General features: G+C 44.0%; 1 protein-coding gene across 1 annotated transcript; it reads right to left on the reverse strand.

The window, feature by feature from the left end:
- Positions 1-219: 219 nt before the first annotated feature.
- Positions 220-23,758, reverse strand: LOC147886395 (NAP1-related protein 2-like). The gene is made up of 10 exons (XM_087395414.1): positions 23,510-23,758; positions 19,621-19,743; positions 19,204-19,254; positions 19,016-19,087; positions 18,758-18,871; positions 18,358-18,419; positions 2,455-2,515; positions 2,107-2,163; positions 1,943-2,005; positions 220-712 (listed from the first exon to the last, which is right to left on the reverse strand). The coding sequence occupies exons 1-10, from the start codon at positions 23,624-23,626 to the stop codon at positions 650-652; spliced, it is 783 nt and encodes a 260-aa protein (XP_087251540.1). The 5' UTR covers positions 23,627-23,758; the 3' UTR covers positions 220-649.
- Between the last annotated feature and the right edge of the window lie 1,314 nt (positions 23,759-25,072).

Here is a 25,072-nt window from a genome sequence, read left to right on the forward strand (position 1 = left end):
TGGAACAACCAGACTCCTTCATGATGAACTCCTAAAAAAACACACTGACAATCCCTGTATAAACAAAGGTTCACAAGTCGATCAAAGATCAGAGCTATATATTGGTAATCAAAAACGCTCTCCAGTCTTAATACCAACTTTCTGATGGCCACTTCTAAGATCTGAAGGGCTGCAACATAGTGCACAAACTATAGCATAGAGACCATACCCAACCTCCAGTTCTTGGGAAAGATTAATGTTCGGGACCTGTCATTAATTTCGAAAAACTAATAAATTAAACCTTTAGCTTAGCAACATATACACAAAAAGTTTCAATTCTTAGACCACTCCTGCTGAGGAGAATTTTACAAAAGTGAAAATCGGCTCAGATTTTGGAAATAATAGACCTACATTTTCTGCCGTATCGATGCCTAAAGCTTTTAGGGCTTCAATATACAGACTAATCAAGTGACCTCCAAACCAACTATCCCAAGTTCTCCTTTTTCAGATGATGATCATTCCGCCGAAAGAGACCAGCATTTATCATGATTAGCTAGGGTCGTCAAAACTCTATACCCAAGCCTCCAAATAACAGCTGACGCGAGCCAGCCTTGACAGGAGATGAAATGACATTCAAGGTCCTAGGAGGACATGCAATAAGACCACATGTCTATTCATCATCTTCATCATCAGGCTCATCTTCATCGTCATCAAATCCTTCAGCACCATTTCCCTGCCACAACAAAATTTTGATCCAACTCCTTTAAGCATTATACTGCTGCTCCACATCAAGAGTTAAACATACAACTCAGCATGTTCTCAAAGGCCACATGCGTGATATGCAAAAGAACTTACATATCACACGTATTGCATAGGCATGATAACTGATTCATGAAAAATAGACAGACAGCAGACTTATACCACACACACAACACGGGAGATAACTGTGTCAATGAGAAAGAACAGATAAGGATACTAGCATGTCAGGATATCGAAGTCTCCATTTGTCCAGCTGCTCAAAGTTTCCTCCAAGGACATGAAACTCATGGTTAGTGGTTTAAAAATTTTTGTTACGCCCCAAATTCCAAATAGTCAATGAAATTGAACTTCTGCAATGGTCTCAAGGCCTTCAAAGAGGAAAAGCCATACACAGGGCACCATCAATTTCTCATATGCCTAGAAGACTGGCACCAAACATCTACCACATGGTCACGCAAAGCAAGGCCGTCAATGTGCTAGTTTTTCTAGTGAGTGAGCAAAAGGGCTCTCCAATTCATTGGAGCTTACATGGCTTTGAATGAGGCCAAGCAGGAATATCAAAGATCATTAAAGAAGCAAATTGCAAAATCTAGTGAGTTATCCTAGGAATTCCATCAAATCGGTAATATCAAGATGCCCAGAATAAGGAAAAAGAGATGCAAGATGAGTTTCCTTCCCTCTGGACAACAGTAGAAGGGATTTGGTTGGCCTGCCACATATGCTACAATACCCATTCGTCACAAGAGGCTAGAGAGCCCGAGAACTACTATTCGCCATGGCATAATGTGGCTAACATTTTTTACCAAGGAACTCACCACACAATAGCGGTAAAATTGGAGTCCAATTTGAGAAACAACATTTCATAAAGACATGGGGGAAGAAGGTAATAGGAATTAATAAGACAACACAGTGACATAGTCCAAGTAAGGGACAGGTGGCACTTGGACTGAAGTTTTTTTCCTGCCTAACGTTGGGCTCATTGCGTACTTGCACTCTCCATGTCACTTCGCCATCGGCTTTATACGTTTGCTAGTTCCTACTTGTGGTCCCCTTTCCCTTCTGCTGCACTGCCATCATATTTCTCGTATTAAACCCATTACCACAAAGAATATCTCAAACTACTTGTGTTACCTTTGACACCAAGAACGTTACATTACACCGACAAACACATTCCAAGCATCTCAGAAACTAGCTGGCCTTTTACCTGATCATCGTCGTCGTCTTCATCCTCACCATCCTCTTCCTCGAACTCGTCGTCGTCTGCCTCCTGTTATATGATTGTGACAATTAAATAGCCTCCCCCCACCCCACAATAGAAGAAACACATTATTACTTAAAAACAATGCAGCATGCTTTTCAACAGCTCACATTGTTGAAGTATTTCAGTGGATTCGGCCATAGATCCTCCTTGATAATTTCTGCCACCTAAACAATACGAAAGCACAAGTATTTGTACATACACATATATTACGTCCCTAGAGGTTCATATGTTGTTGCTAACCCATCAAACAAAGCACTCAGGCACGACAGCCTATCAATCACCCGCAGCATCACACAAACCACAAACTTTGTAAAAAGCTCAACCGAACATCCAAGTGTCGACAAAAATATCAGTGGATACAATGAGGCTGCCAATAAACTTCGACCAAACCACTTGATCCTAAATGTGAAAAGATATCTGCATTAAAAAATATTCCTTGAGTCTCTATGAATTACCTCATCATGGACACCATCAGAGGACTCCTTCTGCTGTGTATCACTAAACCATTTGAAAAAGCTATGACATAAAAAGATTAATCGTTTAGTTTCAAGACATCACATGGTTTTTTGAAAAGAAACAACATAATCAAGTTGTAAATATAGCTATGTGCAATAAATACACTAGAAAATAAAAAAGAAATTATTCAAGCTGTATATATGATTGTGTACAATGAATATACTAGAAAATAGAAAACCGATTACTCAAGCGTACAAAGAGCATAACTGTTAACGCATTGGAGACACATCAGCAACATCAACAAAAAGATACTATCTTTTCACAACAATCCAAACAACAGGTACATCAGAAAACAATGCATCATTTCCAAAAATCGTTGAATGTTACCTTTAAAAAATGTCCCTGCAGATAGATGCGAACTATGATTTAAATAAATAAGCAGCTCAGACCTCGCATTGCTTACAGACTCGGCACCATAAATTAACATAAACATGTCAACAACATTGCCTCAAAATAATTGACTAGCATAGCTTCGATTTCCAAACAATATGGCTTACAACATTGACCCCATATTATCCCCATCCATCCATATATGCATCCCATATGTAAGGATGCAAATTTAGGGCTCATTTTCACACCTTTTACCATTTCTTACTTGGCTTGGTTAGAGTTGACGCGAGAAGTTGCATCACTTTGCCATGTTTAATCAAGAGATAGGTCATCTTACATAAATAAGAATGCCTTAACAACCTTTAAGAGACGTTGGATCCCAACGGTTCCATCACTGCGTGGTCAATCATGTTAGAAATAACCACAACAGAGGGTATACGCAGCGATGTGAAGCCCAGGAACTCACACAGTGGTGTTTAGAGGTGGAATCCAAAACTTCTTTCTTTGCTGTGCTTAACATACACATGCAAGCCATTAAATAGACAATGCTCATAAAAGAGGTACAGAACCAACAGTAGATATATTTCTGTCCAATGGACACAATACAAAACAAGTCCACAGTCCCACCAGAAAGTGGTCCTCTGTCCTAGCCAAAATGTGCTGTCCTCCTCCTCTGTGGCACTCCTAGATCACTTGATTTGGCTTCGTTACCATGCCTGCAAACACACCTCCACCTTGCTGCCCTGGAAGACAGCCAAGGGTGAAGCCTCCCTCTGAGCTTTGTCTGCAGCAAACAGCTCCTTCTGGTTCCTCTGGATGATGGCCCAAAACCCTGCTCTCCAAACTGCTGCCGAAAGCCTGCTTAAATGGATGGAATGAATGAGCCCTTGGGCACCAAACAGTAGCCTTCTTCTGGCCAACCAGGAGCCCCAAACCAACCGACCTGGTTGGCTCCCCAACCAGCGGACCTGGTTGTCTCCAACCAACCTTATAGGCAGGCAAACCTGCCACATGCCAGCCTGACACTGGCCCACGTCTGCCCTGCCTCTGTTCAGCCTGTTCCCAAGCCTTTGTTTAGCCATGAGTATGGCTGCCCACCTTAATGTTTCAAGGCTATGTTGGCGGTGTGCAGATGGAATATCCGTTGAACACTATCGTTACAATGAGGACCAGCTCATGAAACTTATAAGTTGGAGCACTTGGAGTGATGATTCACCCAAGGCTCAACTAATTCGAGAGATTATATCATCGAAGTATTCTAATGTGTGTACAAAGGAGCTTACTACATGCTTGTGCGTAGATTATAAGGGTCTAAAAAGACTCACAATCAAGAACAAGTATCCTTTGACGAGGATGGACAATCTCATCGATCAGTTCTACGAAGCAAAGTGTTTCACAAATATCAATTTGAGAACAGACTATCATCAGATGAGGATATTTGAGAAAGATGTCTATCGTACACAATTCAACCATTACAAGTTCTTGGTGCTTCTAGTTGGACTCATGAACATTCATTTCATCCATATCTAGGAAAGTTTATTATGGTCTTTCTATATGACATATTGATATACAAGAAGTCTCTTTTGGAGTCTGGACACTATCTACGGATAGCTCTTTGCGACTAGATGTGTGTTTCGAAACATGAGGTGACATCAGCTCCTATGCTGCAAATTCCAGATCCTAGTAAACCATTTGTGGTTGAAACGGACGCCAGTGACTATACTGTTGGCGTAGCAATGTCTAAGACGTAGACTGTAGCTATTGAGAGTAAGCACGGTATAAGTAGCCAATGCATGAAAAAGAGCTACATGCTATTACATTCACATTGAAAAAGTGAAGACATACCTATATGAATCTTCTTTTGTGGCATATGCAGATAACTCTTCCCTCAAGCATTTTTGCAATACTTCTAAGGATAGGAAAGCCCAATGGTTAAATCTTATGCAAGAATTCGACTTCAAGATCAGTTATCAAAGTGGATGTAATGACACCATAGCTGATGCCTTGAGCAGAATTGGCAGTGTGGATCAAATTTCTTCACAGAGATCCGTTCAGACTCACTTGACTCTCTTGCGGGCCTTTATCCCGATGATGATGTGTATGGGATGAAGTGCAAGCTGGGAAAGCCCCTCTTGGAAGGAAGATTAATGAGTACTTCATTCAGAATGGTCTGCTTTTCCGAAAGGATAAGGTCTGTGTACCACGGGTGAGAGAGATGCGACATCATACCTTGTTTGAATGTCATGACACATCCCATTGCGGGTCACCTGAGGTACAAAAAACTTTGCATATGGTCAAACAAATCTTCTTTTGGCTTAAGTTAAACATTCATGTTGAACTCTATGTTTGAAGTTAATAAGGATGAGCACTTGAGCCATGATGGACTATTGCATCCTTTGGAAATACCTGAAAATAAATGACAGGGTACTCCATGGACTTTGTTGAAGGGTTACCGCAAATCTCGCAATTCAAATGATCGTGGATTGACTTGCCAAACTGTCACAGTTCATTCCTACAAGAGAGAAAACATTCCAGCCACTCACATTGCCCCCCACCTATTTGTGGAAATGTTGTCTAGCTAGTATGTCTTACTGACTGAAATCGTTATTGATCAGGAAATTGGACACACAGCTCAGAGTGAGTTCGACTAATCATGTTGAATCGAATGGATAGATTAAGATAGTCGATCTGACTCTGAAAGATATGCTGACAGCTTATGTCTCCCGAAGGCAATCTGATTGGAAGAGTACCTTGCTTTATTGAAGTTTGCTTACAATAATATTAAGCATTCAACCACCAAACCAATCCATTCATGCTGATACCGACTGAGAGTCCCATGGGGTAGTAATGTCAAGGTTGGCACTGTTGGTGATTGGTCACAATAGTAACAAGATATGTTGCACTTTGCGAGAGAACCATAAAAAGTGCTAAACACAGAGAGCAATTTCATGCTAATCAAAAGCAATCATCTCATGTTTTCTCAGAGGGCCAATGGGTTTAGTTGAATATCCCTAAAGATTCTCAAGCAAGGCAAACTCGTGAAGTCTATTAACTATCTTCACGCTTTTGTGGTCCTTTCTTGATTCTTAAAAAGATAAATGAAGTGCCTTATAAGTTGTGTTTACTTGATGGCATTCGAGTACACCAATCTTTATTTCATGTCAACAAACTGAGAGAGAAGTTGGTTGTTCGAGATCGTTTAGTCTCGGAGGATGAACTTGTACAACTCAAAAATCTAAGCACTTATGTACCCCACCAACCGGAAGAGGGGCCGAAAACTTAGGAACAGGGTTGTTCCAAAGCTCAAGGTTAAATGGAAATATTGCTCGAGAGAGGATAGTACTTGGGAAAGCATTGATTGTGTATGGTGCCGACTCCCAGATTTATCTCAGAGGTTAGGTCAACCTAGGGTCGTGTACCTAACCCTGGGACAGTTAGAATATTACATACCTTTGGCACAATTACGATAGTCCTAGGGATGCGACGCCTACACCTCATTTGGCTATCCTTGGGAGTAGGACATCTTGAGAATACCCAGATAGGAAGGATCCTATCCAAGACTATCATTCCTAACGACATAGATGTGCTCAGGTTCTCTTGACCTCTACTCGAAAATTCTCATAACCTCTCTTGAGGGGTAATCCTTGCAAGGATCTACCCTTGGGTGGTGATAAACTAGCCTAAACCATTTGTGTGTCTGTGTATGTATACTAACACTAGTGATGTTTGCAGGTAGCTCGTGGATAGAGGACTGCGTAACGAACCTGTTAGAAATCGACCAACAGAGGGTACGTACAGCGGAAGATAGAATAGCCCAAGAGCTCACACAGTGTGTGGTGAGTGGAATCACAAACTTCTTAAACTTATGTGCATCAAATAGATGTGCAGACTCATCAATAGACAATGATCCAGCCAGATATAGAAGCTACCAAAAGAATATTTATTTTTCCGTCCAAAGCTATAGACACAATACAAAAGAGAGAGATATCCAAAGTTCCACCAGAGCGTGGTCCTTTGATCTTACCACCATGTACTTCTACTATCTGCCTGACATCTCTGGACTTAGAGCCCGTGTGCTCCACCTCGAGCGTATGTAGACTCTCCGTCCTTTGACCTTAGCTCCTTGCTGCCCTAGAAGACGGCCAAAGTCCCAACCTTCTGTGAGCTGAGTCTGTAGCTCTTCTTGATCTCCTCTGCCTCCTGGATGTAGGCCTGAGGGAGTGTGTGCTGCTGCTCCTGCTCCCAAGTGTGCTGGCTGCTGGATGAGTAATGAGGCCACAATGGGCCTCTTATATAGGCCTAAGGGCTGGCAGAACCCACCGACCCAGCAGCCTAAATGGCCAACTGCTGGTCGGTTCAATTCCCCCCCCTTGGCCAACTGGTTTGGCCACTCCTGGGGCTCCATATCTAGGGCCTTTGGCCCTCATTTCATTGTAGGGGCCTAGCCCCTATGCAGGCCTGCCTGGCCGACCTGTGTGAGCTATAGATATGCCCCCAGGGCCAGTCCCTTGCAGCCCTACTTGCTGCTGTTCCTGGCCACTGTTGGAAAGGTCATCTCCCCATCTGTAAGCCCCCATATGAGGAGAGCATGGGGGGGGTGAACCTAGGGTTTGAGTGTCTGTCACATGGGCATCTGATTGGATGCCATGTGGGCAAGAATCAAAGAGATGGAGGGTACCTGGAGCTAAGATGGATCTGCAGCAGCAAAAGGCGAAGCAGTAGCCAGCACAAGGAACCCGGAATAAAAAGCAATCACATGGCGCTGACATCTACAGGGTGTACGGCTCTGTACGGAACTGGGAGAGGGCCTGGCAGAGGCGCAGTTATTGCAGGATGTGCAGGCGCAGATGTGGAGCAGCAAATATGGCTGTCAGTGGGCAGAAGGCATGCCTTATATAGGCTGGACACCTGCCTTGAATGGAGGGCCAAAGGCCCTGGAAGTTTGGGCCATAAAAGCCCCAGGTTGTGAGCCCTTATAGGGCTGGACCAGCCACAGACTGGTCGGCCAGTCTGGTCGGCCAGTCTGCTGCAGGCTGGTCGGTATTTTTACCAACCCTTGGGGCCCTATAAAAGGGAGGTCCTTGAGGCCTCACTACACATCACTTGCAGCAGCAGGAACCAGCAGATTGGAGAAGCCAAGGAACCCTCTCTTGGGCCTATATATCAGGAGGTGAAGAAGGTGACAAGGAGCTGCAGACTGAGAGCTGGAAGAGCTGCCCACCTAGGCTGGTGCAAAGACAGCAAGGTGGAAGGGATCTGGACAGAAAGTCTACAGAAGCTCGAGGTGGAGCACGCGAACTCGAGTCTAGAGATAGCCAGCAGATAGGAGAAGGACCTTGTGGTAAGATCAGAGGACCACATCATTGGTGGGACTCTGGATCTGTCTCTTTTATTGTGTCCATATTTGTGGACGGAAATATATATTTTGGTGGTTTCTCTATCTGGTTGGTTCATTGTCTATTGATGAGTCTGCACATCTATGTGACGCACATTAAGTAAAGAAGTTTGTGATTTCACACCCACATCGCACACTGTGTGAGCTCCTGGGCATTACTATAAGTCTTCCGCTGCGTGTACCCTCTGTTGGGTCATTTCTAACATGGTATCAGAACCCAAGTAGGAGGCTCACAGGTGTGGGAGCCTGAAGGCAGGGACCTTGATGAAGGACGACCCTGATTCAGAAGCTCTAGGGAATCGACTTCCACGACTGGAGGATTGTGCCCTTGCGAGAAGGAGGGTGACTCAGGTTCAGTCAGGTGCGTTCAGACTTCTGGTTTACTGAAATTGAGTTTGGTTGACTTTGCTGTGTGGTATAAACGGCAAAGATGTCGACCTCTACAGCCTCTTCAGCCCCTGCTTTCCCTTCCTCCTCCCCCAGTTTTCTCTCTTTCACTATCCCTAACTTTGGATGTTGGGGTAAAGGCACATTGCCACCCCTTTATTAAAGTTATGACACCTATGACTGTCTTAAGACAGTCATAGGGTGAAAACCTTATCCTAATAAAACCTAATGAGTTTGTGGTGTGGCTCATCACTTCACACCCGTACATTTGGTCTCTCTCTCTCACTCTCTCCCCCTTTGCTCTTCTCCTTGCTTACTCTCCTCTCAACTGGTATCAGAGCCAGCCTCACTCCCTTCCAGCCCCACTCTCCTCTCTACCCTTCCCCTTGCCTCTTGGGCTTCGTGCCCTTAGCATTGCACAGGGCAGCTGCCAGTGTGCATCGCGGGCCAACAGGACAGCAGCGCAGGCAGCTGCAGCAGGGCGACGCAGGACATCTGCAACAGGGCGGCTGCAGCAGGGCGGGGCATCGCGCGGTCGAGGGCGGCGCCGAGCAGCACACGCGTGAGCAGATCAGTGCATCGCGCGTCACGCCGTACAGTCGTACGGATGTACGGACGCCTGTACATCCGTACGAACACCGTACTTTTTTCTTCGTCTGGTACCTTCGACCGCCGTACGGACACGCGTCGGCCGTACAGCATTACGGACAGTCGTCTGCAACAGTACGGATCGCCGTACGAACTGTGCAAGGAGTTGCTTCCGAATTTTTGCATCAGGGAGGTGCATTTTTTGGTTTGGATCTGCGTCAGAGGAGTGCATTTCGAACTCTCTCCTTGGATCTGTACCCTGCTCAGGTACAGCGAGGAGATCTTGGTCTTACCCGAGGTGCATTGCATTGCATGAAGTACAGCAAGCACTTTTTCAGTTATTTTCTTCGTGGAGGACTTGTGCACAGATATCGGGATTTATGCATCTGACAGAGGATATATGCTTTTACTGGGTTTGAATCTCAGTTTACAAGTGAGCAGATCATAGGGCTTTTGCCCGGCAGTTGATGCTTTGTATGCCTTGAGGTAGTGTGGTGCCAGAGTGCACACATTTGTCTCGATTTTCGCAGTGTGGAGGTGACATTTTCTTGCAGGTCACATTTCTTGTGCAACACTCAGAGAACCTCAGTTGAGCCACGCTTGGCCAGGGCGCATCGAGTTTACTCGGTCCCTAACTGTCCATCATTGACAGTGCTCAAAAGGTTCCTCATTGAGTGTTTGTACGTTGGGATCTGTGTATGTCATTTCTACACAGGGCAGTATTTGCATTACACTGTTAGTTGATTTTGTCAGAGAGATTTGCACATTGGGCTTTTGCCCAGATTTTGTTTGAGAGCACTTGGGTTACTGACAGAGATCTTCAGATGCATTTTATCCTCTTGGCAGAAGGGTGATTGCTTGGGATTTATCCCATTTTCTGTTGCAGGTTTTGTGACAGGCTGAAGTGTCTGATTTTTTTTTTTGGTGTATGCCAAGTGGTTTATGCATATTAAATCAGTGCAGTACCTCATCTGAGGTGGGAGAAGTGATCAGGTCAGCAGTGTTTGTGCTTTGTCAGCTGATGATGCACTGTTAAAGCACTTGTGGAGCAACTGCAGCATTCTGAAATTACTGTTCTTTCTTGAGAAATCAGAATTTTATGCCTATTTGAGCACGGTACAGTGTGTCACAAGGTACAATAACTGGAGGAAATTTACTGTTTTGCTGCAGATTCTCTTGACAGTAAAAAAATCAGCACTATTGTGAGTGCTCCTGACTCTTTATAGAGCAGGTTTTTTCTGAGAAATCAGAACTTTATTCAGTCATTTTTGACTTACAGGGAGACAGGAACTTTCCTTATCTGATATGGCATCAGGGGGAAGTGAATCTTCAATTCTGAACATAAAGAAATTGGAAGGAGCACACAACTATGCATTATGGGCAGAACAGTGTTTGAATGTACTTCTGTTAAAGAAGATTTCTAAGCCCATAAGGCTGAAGGGTGTCAAGCCATCTGACATGGCAGCTGATGACTGGGAGGAGCTTGATTTGTCCGCAAGGGCAGCTATCATGCTTACTATTTCTGATACCCTTGTGTTCAATGTTCAGGCTGAAAAGACCTCTTATGGTCTATGGCACAAACTAGAAGAATTGTATGCCCAAAAGAGTTCAGCCAGTAAGGTTTATTGGTTGAAGAAGCTGGTTGATCTTCGCATGAAGGAAGGTACAGCTATGACCTCACACTTGAGTGAGTTCAATGCCATCTTTACACAGCTTATTGCATAGGGATTGAACCTTGATGAGGAGTTCAAGGCTACTTTCTTGTTGTGTACCCTCCCTGAGAGTTGGGACACTTTCAAGACCACCCTGTCAAATTCGAATGTCACTCTTATGTATGCTGATGTAGAGAGCTCTCTCCTTATGGAGGAGATGAGCAAGAAGAATAATGCGAGCAGCAAGTCTTCAAAAGCCTTGCAGGTACAGGATAGAGGCAGGACTCAGCAGAAGGGCAGATCTGCTAGTAAGTCCAAATCCCGCAGTCAGTCCCGTGGTAAAAAGGATATTGAATGCTTTTATTGTGGCAAGAAGGGACATGTGAAGTCTAAGTGCTTCAAGTTCATACGGGATCAGAAAGCCAAAAAGGCTGAAACAAAGGATGCAGGCAGTGGAAGCAAAGGCAAAGGCAAGGCCAAGGTAGATGACTTGGATGCAGTGAATGTTGCAGCAGAGGACAGTGACAGTGACAGACATGAGGTATTATGTTCTTCTGCTGTAATTGCACATACCTTGGTTATTGATGGCCATGACATGCACACCTGGCTCTTGGATTCAGGTGCTTCTTTTCATGTTACTCCTCATAGGGAGTGGTTTACTTCCTACACAGGTACTCATGGAGTTGTTCACCTTGGGAACAACTATGCATGTCAGATTGCAGGGATTGGCAGTATACAGATAGTGTTCCCTGATGGACGCACATTTATGCTTGATGGTGTTCGCCATGTGCCGCAAATCAAGAAAAATCTGATTAGCACTGGCTTATTGGATGACAGTGGTTACCACACCACATTTGGGGATTCCAAATGGGTGATCACTGATGGCCAGGTTGTAGTGGCTGAGGGTTTTAAGAGTGATACCTTGTACCCTCTTTATGTTTCCAGTGTGGGTAATCATGTTGTTGCCATAACCGAGCTGCCAAAGGTTTCATTGTGGCATAGCCGGTTGGGACACATGTCTGTTAAAGGAATGCAAGAACTGTCACGTTTGGGTTATCTGCCGTCTCTTTCTTTTTCAGATTTGCCTACTTGTGATCATTGCATATTTGGCAAGCATTCTGTGACTCCTCATAAGAGGAGAACTCCCCAGAATAGAGCACCGCTTGATCTAGTGCACACTGATCTGTGTGAGATGCCACAGTTATCACTAGGGGGTGCAAAGTATTTCATTACTTTTATTGATGATGCCACACGCAGAGTGTGGGTCTATTTCTTGAAGCATAAAAGCGATGCCTTAGATGCTTTCAAGAAGTTTGTCGCTCAGGTTGAGAAACCTGAGCGAATCGGACAGGTTGCAGGCTAAAATGCCTCAGATCCGATAATGGGGGTGAGTATGTGTCACATGCTTTTGTACAGTTTTGTGAAGCTAAGGGCATTAAACAGGAACTCACAGCCCCTCATAATGCATCTCAAAATGGTGTAAGTGAGCGAATGAATCGAACTATTCAGGAGAAGGTTCGATGTATGTTGTCTTATGCTGCATTACCCCATGGCTTTTGGACAGAAGCCGTGCAAACAGCAGTTCACATTATTAACAGGTCGCCAAACAAGGCTTTGGAGTTGAAAGTGCCAGAGGAGGTGTGGTCTGGCAAGCCACCTTCATACAAGCACTTACGTGTGTTTGGCTGCGAGTGCTTTGCTCATGTACGCAAAGAACTGCGCACCAAACTGGAGCCAAAGTCTCTCAGATGCATCTTTATGGGTTATGGTGACGAAGGTGAAATCGGGTACAGGTTATGGGATCCCGTTAAACGGAAGATTATACGCAGCAATGATGTCATCTTTAAAGAGGATAGTGTACACAAGGAACCCGTGCAACCTGTGGAATACAGGAGGGTTATTTATGATGATGTTGGACAGCAAAGAATGCCCTTTTATATGCAGCAGCAGGCTGCTGCAGATAACCCTGTTCAAGAGGGTATACAGGCTGGAAATCAGCCAAATAATTTTGCCAATGATGCACCACTGGATATGCCAGCAGATGGGGCTGTAGAACAGCCAGATATGGTGGTACAGCCACCCGTCATGCATGACGAACAGGCTGGACAGCAGCCTAATCAGGAACATTTTGTTAGGAGGAGCACCCGTGTACAACGGCCTCCGGCCAGGTTTGTTCCAGGAGCCAATAATGTGGCTGATTTTATCATGCTGACAGATTGTGGTGAGCCTTCCAGCTTCAAGGAAGCTATGGGAAGAACAGAGAAAAGGAAGTGGGAGAAAGCCATGCAATCTGAAATGGACTCCCTACTTCAAAATGATACATGGGACATGGTGCAGCTACCTGCAGGCAGAAAGGTTTTGCCATGCAAGTGGGTTTACAAAGTCAAAGTGGATTCAAATGCTTTACCGAGGTATAAGGCCAGATTGGTTGCCAAGGGATTTAAGCAGGAGAAGGGCATTGACTTTGATGAGATCTTTTCCCCTGTAGTCAAGATGACTACTTTGAGAGCAGTGTTAGCTCTTGTTGCTCATGAGGACATGGATTTATGTCAGATGGATGTGAAGACTCCTTTTCTTCACGGAGATCTCCATGATGAGATCTATATGAGTCAGCCAGAGGGATATGCTGTTAAAGGGAAAGAGCAGCTTGTGTGTAAGCTCAAGAGGAGCTTGTATGGACTCAAGCAGGCGCCAAGAGAATGGTACAAGAAGTTTGATGCCTTCATGCAGTCCCAAGGGTATCATAAGTGTGAGACCGATCATTGCTTGTACACTAAACGGGCAAAGGATGGCAGTTTGATGCTACTCATTCTATATGTGGATGACATGCTGATTGCCAGTAAATCTCAGCATGAGATTAGTGCTTTGAAGAAACAACTGCATAAGTCTTTTGACATGAAAGACTTGGGTGATGCAAACCATATTCTTGGCATGCGGATTACTCGTGACAGGTCCAAGGGACTTTTGTTTCTGTCACAGCAGGAGTACATTGACAAAGTACTGCAGAGGTTTAAAATGGAGGGGGGGAAGTCTATTAGTACCCCGTTGCCTCCACATTTAAAACTCAGCAGTAAGGACAGCCCCAGATCAGATGATGATAAGGCTGAGATGGCCAAGGTTCCGTATGCATCTGCAGTTGGTTCTTTGATGTATGCCATGGTTGCCACTCGTCCGGATATTGCTTTTGCGGTGGGAGTCATCAGCAGGTATATGGCAAATCCAGGCAAGCGGCACTGGGAAGCAGTGAAAGGTGTCTTGAGGTATCTCAAGGGTACCAAAGACTTGTGCATATGCTATGGTAGGCAGGATGCATTGGTGCATGGTTTTACAGATTCAGACTATGCAAGGAATGCAGATAACCGGAAGTCTACTACCGGTTATATTTTCACATTTGCAGGAGGTGCTATATCATGGGTATCTCTGTTGCAAAAATGCGTTGCACTATCAACCACTGAAGCTGAATATGTTGCAGCCACTGAGGCTTGCAAGGAAGCAATATGGCTTACTCGGCTGGTGGGAGACTTGGGCATTACAGGAGATATGCCAGTTTTGCATTGTGATAGTCAAAGTGCTATCATGTTGGCAAAGAATCCGGTCTTTCATCAGAAGACCAAGCATATAGATGTGAAATATCATTTCATCAGGGAGGTACTGGAAGACAAGCGACTTGAGCTTGTGAAAGTGCATACTGATGATAATCCTGCAGATTTGCTCACTAAGAGCTTGCCTACAGAGCGGTTTGCACATTGCCGCCACATCATGGGATTAGGATGAGACCATTCTTATTTTATGGTCTTGTATACAGTAACTGTACATTGCTGTAATTTTTATTCTTTTCTCCCCTTTAGGCACATTGGCCTTTAGGTGGGAGGTTGTTCGGGTAAAGGCACATTGCCACCCCTTTATTAAAGTTATGACACCTATGACTGTCTTAAGACAGTCATAGGGTGAAAACCTAATCCTAATAAAACCTAATGAGTTTGTGGTGTGGCTCATCACTTCACACCCGTACATTTGGTCTCTCTCTCTCTCACTCTCTCCCCCTTTGCTCTTCTCCCTGCTTACTCTCCTCTCATTGGAGAGTTTGGGAACCTGGACGGGACTAATTACCCCATCTGGAAAGTGAAGATCCGGAGTCATTTAGTGGCTCGAAAGTTGTGGAAGCTGACCACGGGAGTGGAGTTGAAGCCGGAGGACATGGTGGACAGGAAAGGGGAGATGCTCATGGCAGTAGACAGAGAGGAGTTTGAAGCTTAGGAAGACAGAGATGCCCATGCCCTGGCAATAATCATAGGGACTACGGCGGACTCCATTCTTCCACATATCCAGTTGGCCGAGACGTCAGTAGAGGCGTAAGCCACCCTGAAGGATCTGTACGAGACGAACAACACCTCCCGGATTGTGCTTCTTCAGCATCAACTCTACAATCTTGATATGGAAGAAGGAGATACGGTACATAGCCATTTGACGAAGGTCAAGGTGGTGAGGGATCAGCTGGCAGCAATTGGTCACAAGACAGACTCATGCCATTTGGCCTTGATGGTACCGAGGAGACTGCCTCGGAGTTTCAAGAGCTTTGTTACGGCTGTGACAACAGGACAGAGGACCAAACCTCTGACGTTTGAGGAGTTGGGTCCGTTACTGCTACAGGAGAAAGCTCGGGAGAAGCTCTACAACGAGGACAAAGACGACAAGGCGATGTTGGCAAAGGATTTCGCTGGCAAAGGAAAGGGCAAGCCTAACGGTGGCAAGTCCAAGAAAGACGACTCTGACGACGAGAGGACTTCGAAGAGGAAGCATAAGAAGAAGTGTTTCTATTGTGATACGCCAAGACATCTTGCAAAGGACTGCAGAAAGAAAAAGGCGGATCTGAAAAACAAAAAGGAGTCTGACTCAGATTCAGAGGAAGAGGCCAAAGCAAATGTGGTAATCAAGGAGTTGTTCCTGGTGACATCACCGAGTGTTACCGAGGTCAGATATGTTGATCCAAAAATCACAGTGAGGATGTCTGACATAGAGATGTGAGTCGACGAGGAGTCACATGCCTTTGTCAAGGTGAAGGACAGCATGGAGCGCTTGGTACCTTCCAGGTGTGTGGCTGTTAACACTGACACGAGGGTGGATTCCATGGAAGGCCCTGGGGTCTCATGGTCAAATGGATGCTGGAGTTCAGAAGGGGACAGTACAGGATTACACAAGCGCTTGGTGGGTGCCTCAATGAGAGTTTGCTTTCAGAGCGAACATTCAAGCAGTACAACAGTCTGGTATGTATTTGATATTCTGCATTTGAGCCTTTACAGCATGCTGTGGAAAGACTCTGCTCTTCATTTGTCTCAGGTGATAAGAGATTGGAAGGAATTGGCCTTCTTCGAAGGCAAAAGGGGAAGTATTGGTGCTTCTTCAAATCTTGGACGCAAATTGCTAGAAGGTGATGGACAAAGAGTATTGAAGCCAGAAGAGTACCTGCTTGAGAACTCAGCGAGAGTTCATGGTAGAGGTTATCTGGAAATATTCATTGGTTGCAGACCTTGCCACTGGAAGGACGGGTTGAAACAGATCCTCAAAGCATGGTGCTTGGAAGACTCCAGGTTGTTCACTCATTATGAGGGGGACGACTGGAAGATCGTGACGGCTGGATTGCTCGAGTTCGGAGGCGGGAACGTGACTGAAGGAGGTGGTACCAGGAGGTGCTACCAAAGATGGACCTATGTACAAGGATGGTGTGCGGAAGCGGAACCGGACCTGGTGGAGCAGGAGCCACTGGATGAAAAGCCAGGAAAAGATTTCGACGCCGAAAGGTTCCAGAGGACAACCAGGGAGTCACTAGAGCATCGTCATCGACGTGTAGGCATTGGGCCGAGATGTGTCGGTGAGAGGAAGGTCACCTCCCCATCTGTAAGCTCCCATATGAGGAGAGCATGGGGGGGTGAACCTAGGGTTTGAGTGTCTGTCACATGGGCATCTGATTGATGCCATGTGGGCAAGAATCAAAGAGATGGAGGGTACCTGGAGCTAGGATGGATCTGCAGCAGCAAAAGGCGAAGCAGTAGCCAGCACAAGGAACCCGGAATAAAAAGCAATCACATGGCGCTGACATCTACAGGGTGTACGGCTCTGTACGGAACTAGGAGAGGGCCTGGCAGAGGCGCAGTTATGGCAGGATGTGCAAGCACAGATGTGGAGCAGCAAATATGGCTGTCAGTGGGCAGAAGGCATGCCTTATATAGGCTGGACCCCTGCCTTGAATGGAGGGCCAAAGGCCCTGGAAGTTTGGGCCATAAAAGCCCCGGGTTGTGAGCCCTTATAGGGCTGGACCAGCCACAGACTGGTTGGCCAGTCTGGTCGGCCAGTCTGCTGCAGGCTGGTCGTTATTTTTACCAGCCCTTGGAGCCCTATAAAAGGGAGGTCCTTGAGGCCTCACTACACATCACTTGCAGCAGCAGGAACCAGCAGATTGGAGCAGCCAAGGAACCCTCTCTTGGGCCTATATATCAGGAGGTGAAGAAGGTGACAAGGAGCTGCAGACTGAGAGCTGGAAGAGCTGCCCACCTAGGCTGGTGCAAAGACAGCAAGGTGGAAGGGATCTGGACGGAAAGTCTACAGAAGCTCGAGGTGGAGCACGCGGACTCGAGTCTAGAGATAGCCAGCAGAAATATATATTTTATTGGTCCATATTTGTGGACGGAAATATATATTTTGGTGGTTTCTCTATCTGGTTGGTTCATTGTCTATTGATGAGTCTGCACATCTATGTGACGCACATTAAGTAAAGAAGTTTGTGATTCCACACCCACATCGCACACTGTGTGAGTTCCTGGGCATTACTATAAGTCTTCCGCTGCGTGTACCCTCTGTTGGGTCATTTCTAACAGCCACCTGGGTGCCCACTCTCCAGCCCTAATCCAGGGCCTCAAAACAGGCACAAAACCTTGTGTCCCGGATCTGATCCAGCCCTGCAGGCCATGCTCCAGCCTTCAAACAGGTCCGTACACCTGGTTGATGTCATCATCAGTTCAGTGCCTCTGCTCTTGGGTCCCTGCTGCTGCGCTCTGCTTTGCCTTATGCTCCTGCAGATCCTACCTAACAGCCAGGTACCCTTATTTTCTCTTCTCTCTTTTCTGGGCATCCTAGGTCTCCCTCCCCCACACTCTCCTCATTTGGGGGCTTACAGATGGGGAGGTGACCTTTCCAACGGGCCCTTGGTTAGCTGTGGCTAACCTGTAAAGGGTGTTTCACAGATAGACTTCTGCAGACCCCTAGCCCATAGCAAATGAATTCAGAGATGAAGCAACACACGCACCTATTCCAACCTCCAATACAAGAGATAATGCTACAAGACATAGGAGACTATTTCCAGCAAATCACATGCATACAACGCAATGCAATGCAAACCCAACCTGGGAAACACATTAAATCACTACTGCTTCTGATATGGCTGCAGTAAATGCTACATCTTGAAATAAGCAACTGAATATTATTCCAGTACAAACCTGTCAGTGGAAAAGGCCCGTTTGTTGCCCTCTTTTTCTGGAGCTACCCCATTTGTTAAATCCTGAAAGGATGTTCAGCCAGGTGAGATCAGACTCCATGCACATCCAACTTATTACATCATAAGAGAGTTGACAGGAAGGCAAATGACACACAAGCAGAAATTTAGATCAACCCAGGAAAATATCCAAACCATGGGTCAAAGGCCAAGAAGAAGTCCAGGATTTAAGATATCTGGACTGGTAAATCGCAGAAAAGCCAAAGATTCCAGTTTTTAACTTCCTCGTGGTCACCCAAAAGGTTCCAGGCAATAACCCGACTCATGAGTGCCCGTGACCATTTTAAAACTCAGTTGGCCTGTGCATAACAGACAGATCTATAAATAGATATAAATTTTGATACCATGCCATCTTTCCAACGAGGCTGTGTCCCAGATATTGAAGTAGTGCCCTCATCAGAAAACCGAAAAACCTTCACCAGTTTAGTGTCCTCGAAATAAGGATTGGGCCGAAATGCCTGCATTAGAAGCACCCAACTTAGCAAGTGCCACTAAATCAAAGATTGCCAGGTGATGACAGAGTTTAAACCCAGTTAATGGTTCATTTGATGGCAGCGAAGAAAGGAAAATTTTCACAAAATGAAGGTTAACTTTATACTTACAAAAGTTATACTGTAACCAGACTTTACATCCTTAAAGTCCTCCACATCCAAGGAAAGCAAATGCTTAAAAACCTGCTTGATTTTTGGCCCAAAAAATAAAAATTAAGAGGTGCCCTACGTTTTCATTGTAGTCTTGATAGTCTGCCAAAGAACTGCAGCACTGTATCTAGCAAGCAAGAGTACCTTACCTGCTGATCATCCTCAGTAAGAAGCTCACAAAGTGCTGGATGGCTAAGGAACTGCCAATCAAAATTGATTATTTCAGTAAATCAACCTCACATTGCAAACACACTAATTCTGCCCATAAACACAGAGAACCCAGTCATATACTACTGCACATAAAAGAGTATGTGAGCAGGCAGTCTCTTAGAACATGCCCTACAACATACAAAGCATCAATACATGTAGTCACAACATATTTAAAACATATGTAATCGCACCATATTTTAAAACCCAATATCAAGACCTTTGAATTAAAACCCTCAATTGGCCACATTTCACTGAATCTAGGTTAATGTTAACTCATCTTGAGCTCCTACAGAAAGTCTTTGGAACCTCAGAATGGTATAAGTAATGCAACTGCATAACAGAGAATCAGTGCATACTGCAGTCAACCAAAAATCAGGTATGCCCTGGATAATTTGATTTCGTTTTTCGTAGACAGGCCGCCTAATCTCATTGTATTTTTGCTCAACCTCCAGTACTTTGTCGCTGGCTTCTTCGTTCACCTGTAAATAGTTCAAAAAGACAAACCCATTCAAATTTCCTGAATATATGCATCATTAAGAACAAGATACAATGAAGAAGCTTTTTTGGGGAAAAAAAAAAGATACAATGAAGAAGGCATTAAAAGAAATCAAATAGCCCATCTTACAAAATATTTTTTTTTGTCAAGAGAGAGAAAGAGAGAGAAAGGGGGGGAGGGAGAGAGAGAGAGAGAGAGAGGGGGAGAGAGAGAGGAGATCTGTACGAGACATAGAACAAAACTAACAGGCATACAATAAAACTAAGAGTAACACAAAATTAAACATAAAATTTAGTGAGCAAAGCTAAGCTTATGTTCTCATCATTGCCATCTAGGTTTTAAAAGAGAGAAATTAAATAAATATATAGAAACTTGTTAAGCAAAGCTAAGCTTATGTTCCCATCATTACCTAAGCATAAGCTGCCATCTGGTTTTCGAAAGATTTCAAAAGTAAAACCAGTGCTTACTAGACTATAAAATCCCAACCCAACAAGAAATTGAACAAGAAAAATTGTGACGGCAAAAAGGATATATATCCAATATTAGAACAGCGAGCGAACGAAGGAAAGAAGAGAGTTTGTATGAGACTTTAGACAAAATTAAGAGTCCAAAGTTCAGAAGGGATTTTCAACCCTCAAATCTCCAACCTCTTCAAGGAGATTCCGTACAATGGCATGCTTCTAGAGCAAATGACGAATCAATTCAATACAAATGGCACATTGACAATGAGCAACACACTAGTCAACGGCGTATTCTTGCAGCAAATTTCAATGTCGAAGAACGACGACAAAACACATCATAGCAAATGACAAACGGTAGCTCCCAAGCAAGCCTTGACAGTAGCTCACAAGCGGGCCTTGCTGCGAGCGGGCCTTGAATAGAGCGATGTCTCCAAAGCAAGTGAATAGCGCTAAGCACATTTCCTAATCGACTCACTTCTCATGCAAGTCATAGTTGATGACGAACATTACTTGGAGGAGATAGGCTCTCTAGCAGATGAGTAGTACCTCTAGAGTAGATTTGGTCCATAGTAGTCGAGGAGTTTCAAAACGCCAAGTTTCGAAATGTGTTTTGAGGTTTCGGAAACGTTTCAAGGCAAACCCAAAACGCCTGTATAAGCGTTTCGTGCATAATAGGGTATTTAAATATATATATTTTCCAAAATTATTAAAACATTTAGATTATTACCACCAAAGTCCAATACTTGAAAAAAACTCATGAAACATAGTGCACATACATTTGATATGGCACTTAGAACTTGAAATTGGATGCTTGAAACATATTAAATCCTAAATCAGAAAATTAACAACACATCATTGTGGATTCAAGCATCAATGGTCATATTTCAAAATTGAAAAAAATACATGGAATCATGAATCATGATTTTTGTCTGTGCTACATTTGGACAGGCTAAAGGAAAATGTACGGGCTGAAGGTCGATTTCAATATACGAGCGGCAATTTGAGATGTACGGGTGGAAAAAATGCAACATGACACCAAAGTTCCACAAATTGGGATTTTTTGAACATTGGGGGTTTTTTGGGGGTCCCGAAACGTGAGTTTCAGAACCGAAACGTTTCTGAAACATTTCGTATGTTTCGGGCCTACTATTATTTGGTCTTTATGGAAGTGCACTAGACAGGACACATTATGACTAGTCCATGATGGTAGCCTACAAGACGTCCAAGCAGACCATGCAAAACCAACGACAACGCTTGCAATAGACACTGTATTATGTCCCAACCCTAGACAAACAATTGCATGCAGAGAGCACAAGATAGAGAAAGATAGAAATTGGAGTAGGAAAAAGAATGTAGAGAGCACAACAAAGCTAAACTTCTATTACAAAATGTCAAAAGATTATCTAAAAGAAAGACCTAACCATAAAAGGAAAACCCTCTCCTAATTAGAGGTAAAAAGTACCCCAAGAGTTGTTCACACCATAGTACTCAATATCCAACATCAAGAAGTTGTCATTTATCATAGATATCAACTTCTAAACCTAAAGAAGATTACGTAATCTAAGAAACATCCACTAGTTGTGCTATTAAGTTCATAGAACTTTGAGGATAAATTCCTCCACCGAAAGACTTAGATCTTTTTACTTAAAATCTTTGGAATTTCGAACATCTAAGACAAAGACGTTATCAATACATTTATATTTTCTGTTGTTCTGTGAAAAACAAAAGGAAGACATACTTATTAGCAAGGAAAGCAACACTTATGTCGTCATCAGGACCCAAGCATAAGTTGCCATGTAGGTTTTGAAAGATTTCAAAAGTAAACCCCCAACACTTAATAAGCTATAAGCTATAAAACCCAAACCCAAACAACAAATCTACAACAATAAAAAAGAAGATAACAAAGAGAACAAGATATGTGAGCGTGTGCGTGAGAGAAAGGGAGAAGAGAGAGAGAATTGTGTTATTTATTAAAAACAAAAGAAATACCAATGCTAACGCAAGAAAACAAAAGACAAACCAACGCAAATACAAGGAGGTAAAGCAATGATTATGTTTTTAAGTATAATTTGCCCTCATACTCAAAAAAATTCGTGTTATCTTGAATAACCAACTCTTTTCAAATAAATACATTGAATAAAACACACGCACTATGAGAGAGAGAAGGAGACCAATTGACATTAATTATCAGCAAAGAAAAGTAAAGAGAGACTAGTCAAAGCAATGAAGTAAAGAACAGAAAAGAGAGGGAAAGCTTTCTATAAGGACTACTTGAGAGAATAATCGCTAGCCCTCAACCTTGAGTAGGAGCTTGCTTGGTATCATGAAAGAAAAACGACGCATGGAACTTTCAACCTTGTGCAAAATCATCAAATTCCATCTTGCATATATTAAGCAAAGCAAGCATTTGGTCATACATGTATACAAAGGACTTTGTGCCCAATTATGAGCTTCCAAGGAACTAATGCACTTTAGGCAAAGGCTAATTCCACTCCAGATGTAGACAATTATGTTATATGCGTCTTCCCAAACCAAAGAGAACACAAGTAGCTGTTAGTTGGACGAATTTTCACATGGTAAAATCCACATCTCCGCTATAACGACAGCAACTCATATTTACCCGTACCCCAAAAAATTTCCCAACCCTAGCGAGTCACCCACTGCCAAAGGCAAGAACAAGGAGCAATATATTGGCTTAGTGAATCTAATCTGGTCTTCGCTTGCATGGAGTCCTCCTGGCAAATGAGAATAGCGCCAACAGCTATAAGAAACAGGTCCTTTGCTCAATGACCAAACAGTGGGAGACCGCGGTTAATTTTGTTGTGTGAAAACGTTCCGCTTGAGAAAATATACGCCAGGTGCTATCCAGAGGACGTTGACAAGCTCGACCTAAAGAACTGTCTCGCACATGAAAACAGAGTAATCTGTCTACGGTTTTGGATATGCAAATCAAGGGACGCACCAGCTGACACAATAAAAAGCTTTAAGCACCAAGAAACTACCCTGCACTCGCTCAAAGAAAAACTATGTTCTGAGTAGGCAAAGAAGACACTATGCATAGGTTGCCGTAGAAAGGCTGTATATATACTTTTGTAAGACCAAGCATACAAATTTAGATTTTGGTTGTTGTTCTAAAGACCAAAAATGTGCACAGAAGGCTAGCCGGAAGGGACTCGATAGAGCTAAAGACCAAAGAAAGGTTTCATTCAAACTCCTGCAAGGTCCAAATAAAGGCCAGAGAGACACAGAGAGAGAGACAGAGAGAGGAAGAGAGAGCGGGAAGCGAACCTTTTCGAGCTCATCTTGAACCTGTTGGAGCTTCTCGACAGCGAGGAGGAGTTCAGTTTCGACTTGATCAGAAGCGTCCTCGTCTTCGACTCTGGCCTTCTTGCCCTTGTCCATCATGCTGGCGAAGAAGCTGCGTAAAAGCAAATGCGAAGGAAGATGAAGCTGAATGAAAAAGTAAAATGCCCTAAAATGGCTCTCTTCACTGTCTCTTTTCTTTCTTTCTTTCTTTCCTAGTTTTCCCACTTTAGCTTTCCTGTGTTTTTTTTTAAATAAAACCAAGTGCAAACCCTAAGCATCTTGCACCTTTTATCATCTCTCTCTTCTCCCTTTTTGGCCCTCCAAGAGCCTTATGTGTGTTGTTGGTCAAGTTGACCAAGTTATTGGACACTAAGGGTTAGGTTATGGTTAGTGGGTTGGTCAGGTTTTATTGTTAGGGTTTTAGATGGTAGTTTGTCCGCTTGCTGCAGTGCATCATTGTCTCTCCGCTTTGCTAGAGCTTTTTGGTTCTTGTATTCCTTGTGGCTGCCAATCTTTGTTGCGGTTCGTTATGGCTATCCTTTGGAAAGGTTAGTTCCTATGTGCATAAAGCGAGTGTTTCGCCTACAGGTGTTTCGAGCGTGGCCGAAATTCGAGGTGGGGTGTGGCAAAAATCTTGGCTATGAGTGCTTCGGGCATGGTAGAAATCTTTGGTGCCTGCATGCCATGTTCTCGCGCCTCTTCTGGTATGAGCCATGACTTTTTTTGTGCTCGTCTGTTGGCATTCGTGGTGCTTTTTCAACTCTGCCGTGCTGCGATGTAGCCAAACGCACAGAATCTCTAAAGGACTTACTCTTTGGTTTTGCCGAGATGAACGGTTTTGCCTGGCTCTTTTGGTTACCTGATATTCTGGTGTTGTTGTGCCAACATTTCTATCCCTTTGACATTCCGACATGCGACTTGCTAATGTTGCATGTCGGTGTTGGTGGGAATAGTAACAGGGTCACCGTGTTGTGTTGGTTGCCTGTCTGCATATGGTTGCTTTTGAGTGTAGAGGGGAGGAGGTGGAGATGGTTCGAGAATGGTATGAGAGATTGTCCGATTAAAGCATGTTCTATTAGTATGGTTCTCTTGAGTCGATGTCCACGTATAAAAGGAGGGATGCACAGAGTGGAATCGTACATCTGGGTTTGGATTGAAGTGCTATGATATTGTGAGTGTGAGGTCGAAGTATTTGCAGTTGTAGCATAAACCGTCTGTTGGTGATGGCTAGTGCTTGCAAGATGGACATGGTGGAATGAGTGGAATCTATAGGAGGTGATTCTTTATTTTGGTTGTGTGTATGTTTGGTTCATGGTGACAGATATGGTCGACAATTTTGGGTTTCTGCTTATGTCAGTGTTTCTATCTGTGTTTATACCGGTCAGGTTAGCAACTATGGTTTCGTATGGTTTAAGCTTGTCTTCGTGTTAGACTTTCCGTTCTTGTTCATGTGTAGGTTTACAATGTAAGTTCACCGGTAATGTAGATGGTCAGAAAAAAGACATTGTGATTTATTAAACAACGCACAATTGGGAAAAAAAGCGG

This window comes from Dipteris shenzhenensis, chromosome 24 (genome assembly GCF_047967505.1).
Source record: "Dipteris shenzhenensis isolate YYH24624 ecotype China chromosome 24, Dip_SZ_1.0, whole genome shotgun sequence".
Lineage (NCBI taxonomy): Eukaryota > Viridiplantae > Streptophyta > Polypodiopsida > Gleicheniales > Dipteridaceae > Dipteris > Dipteris shenzhenensis.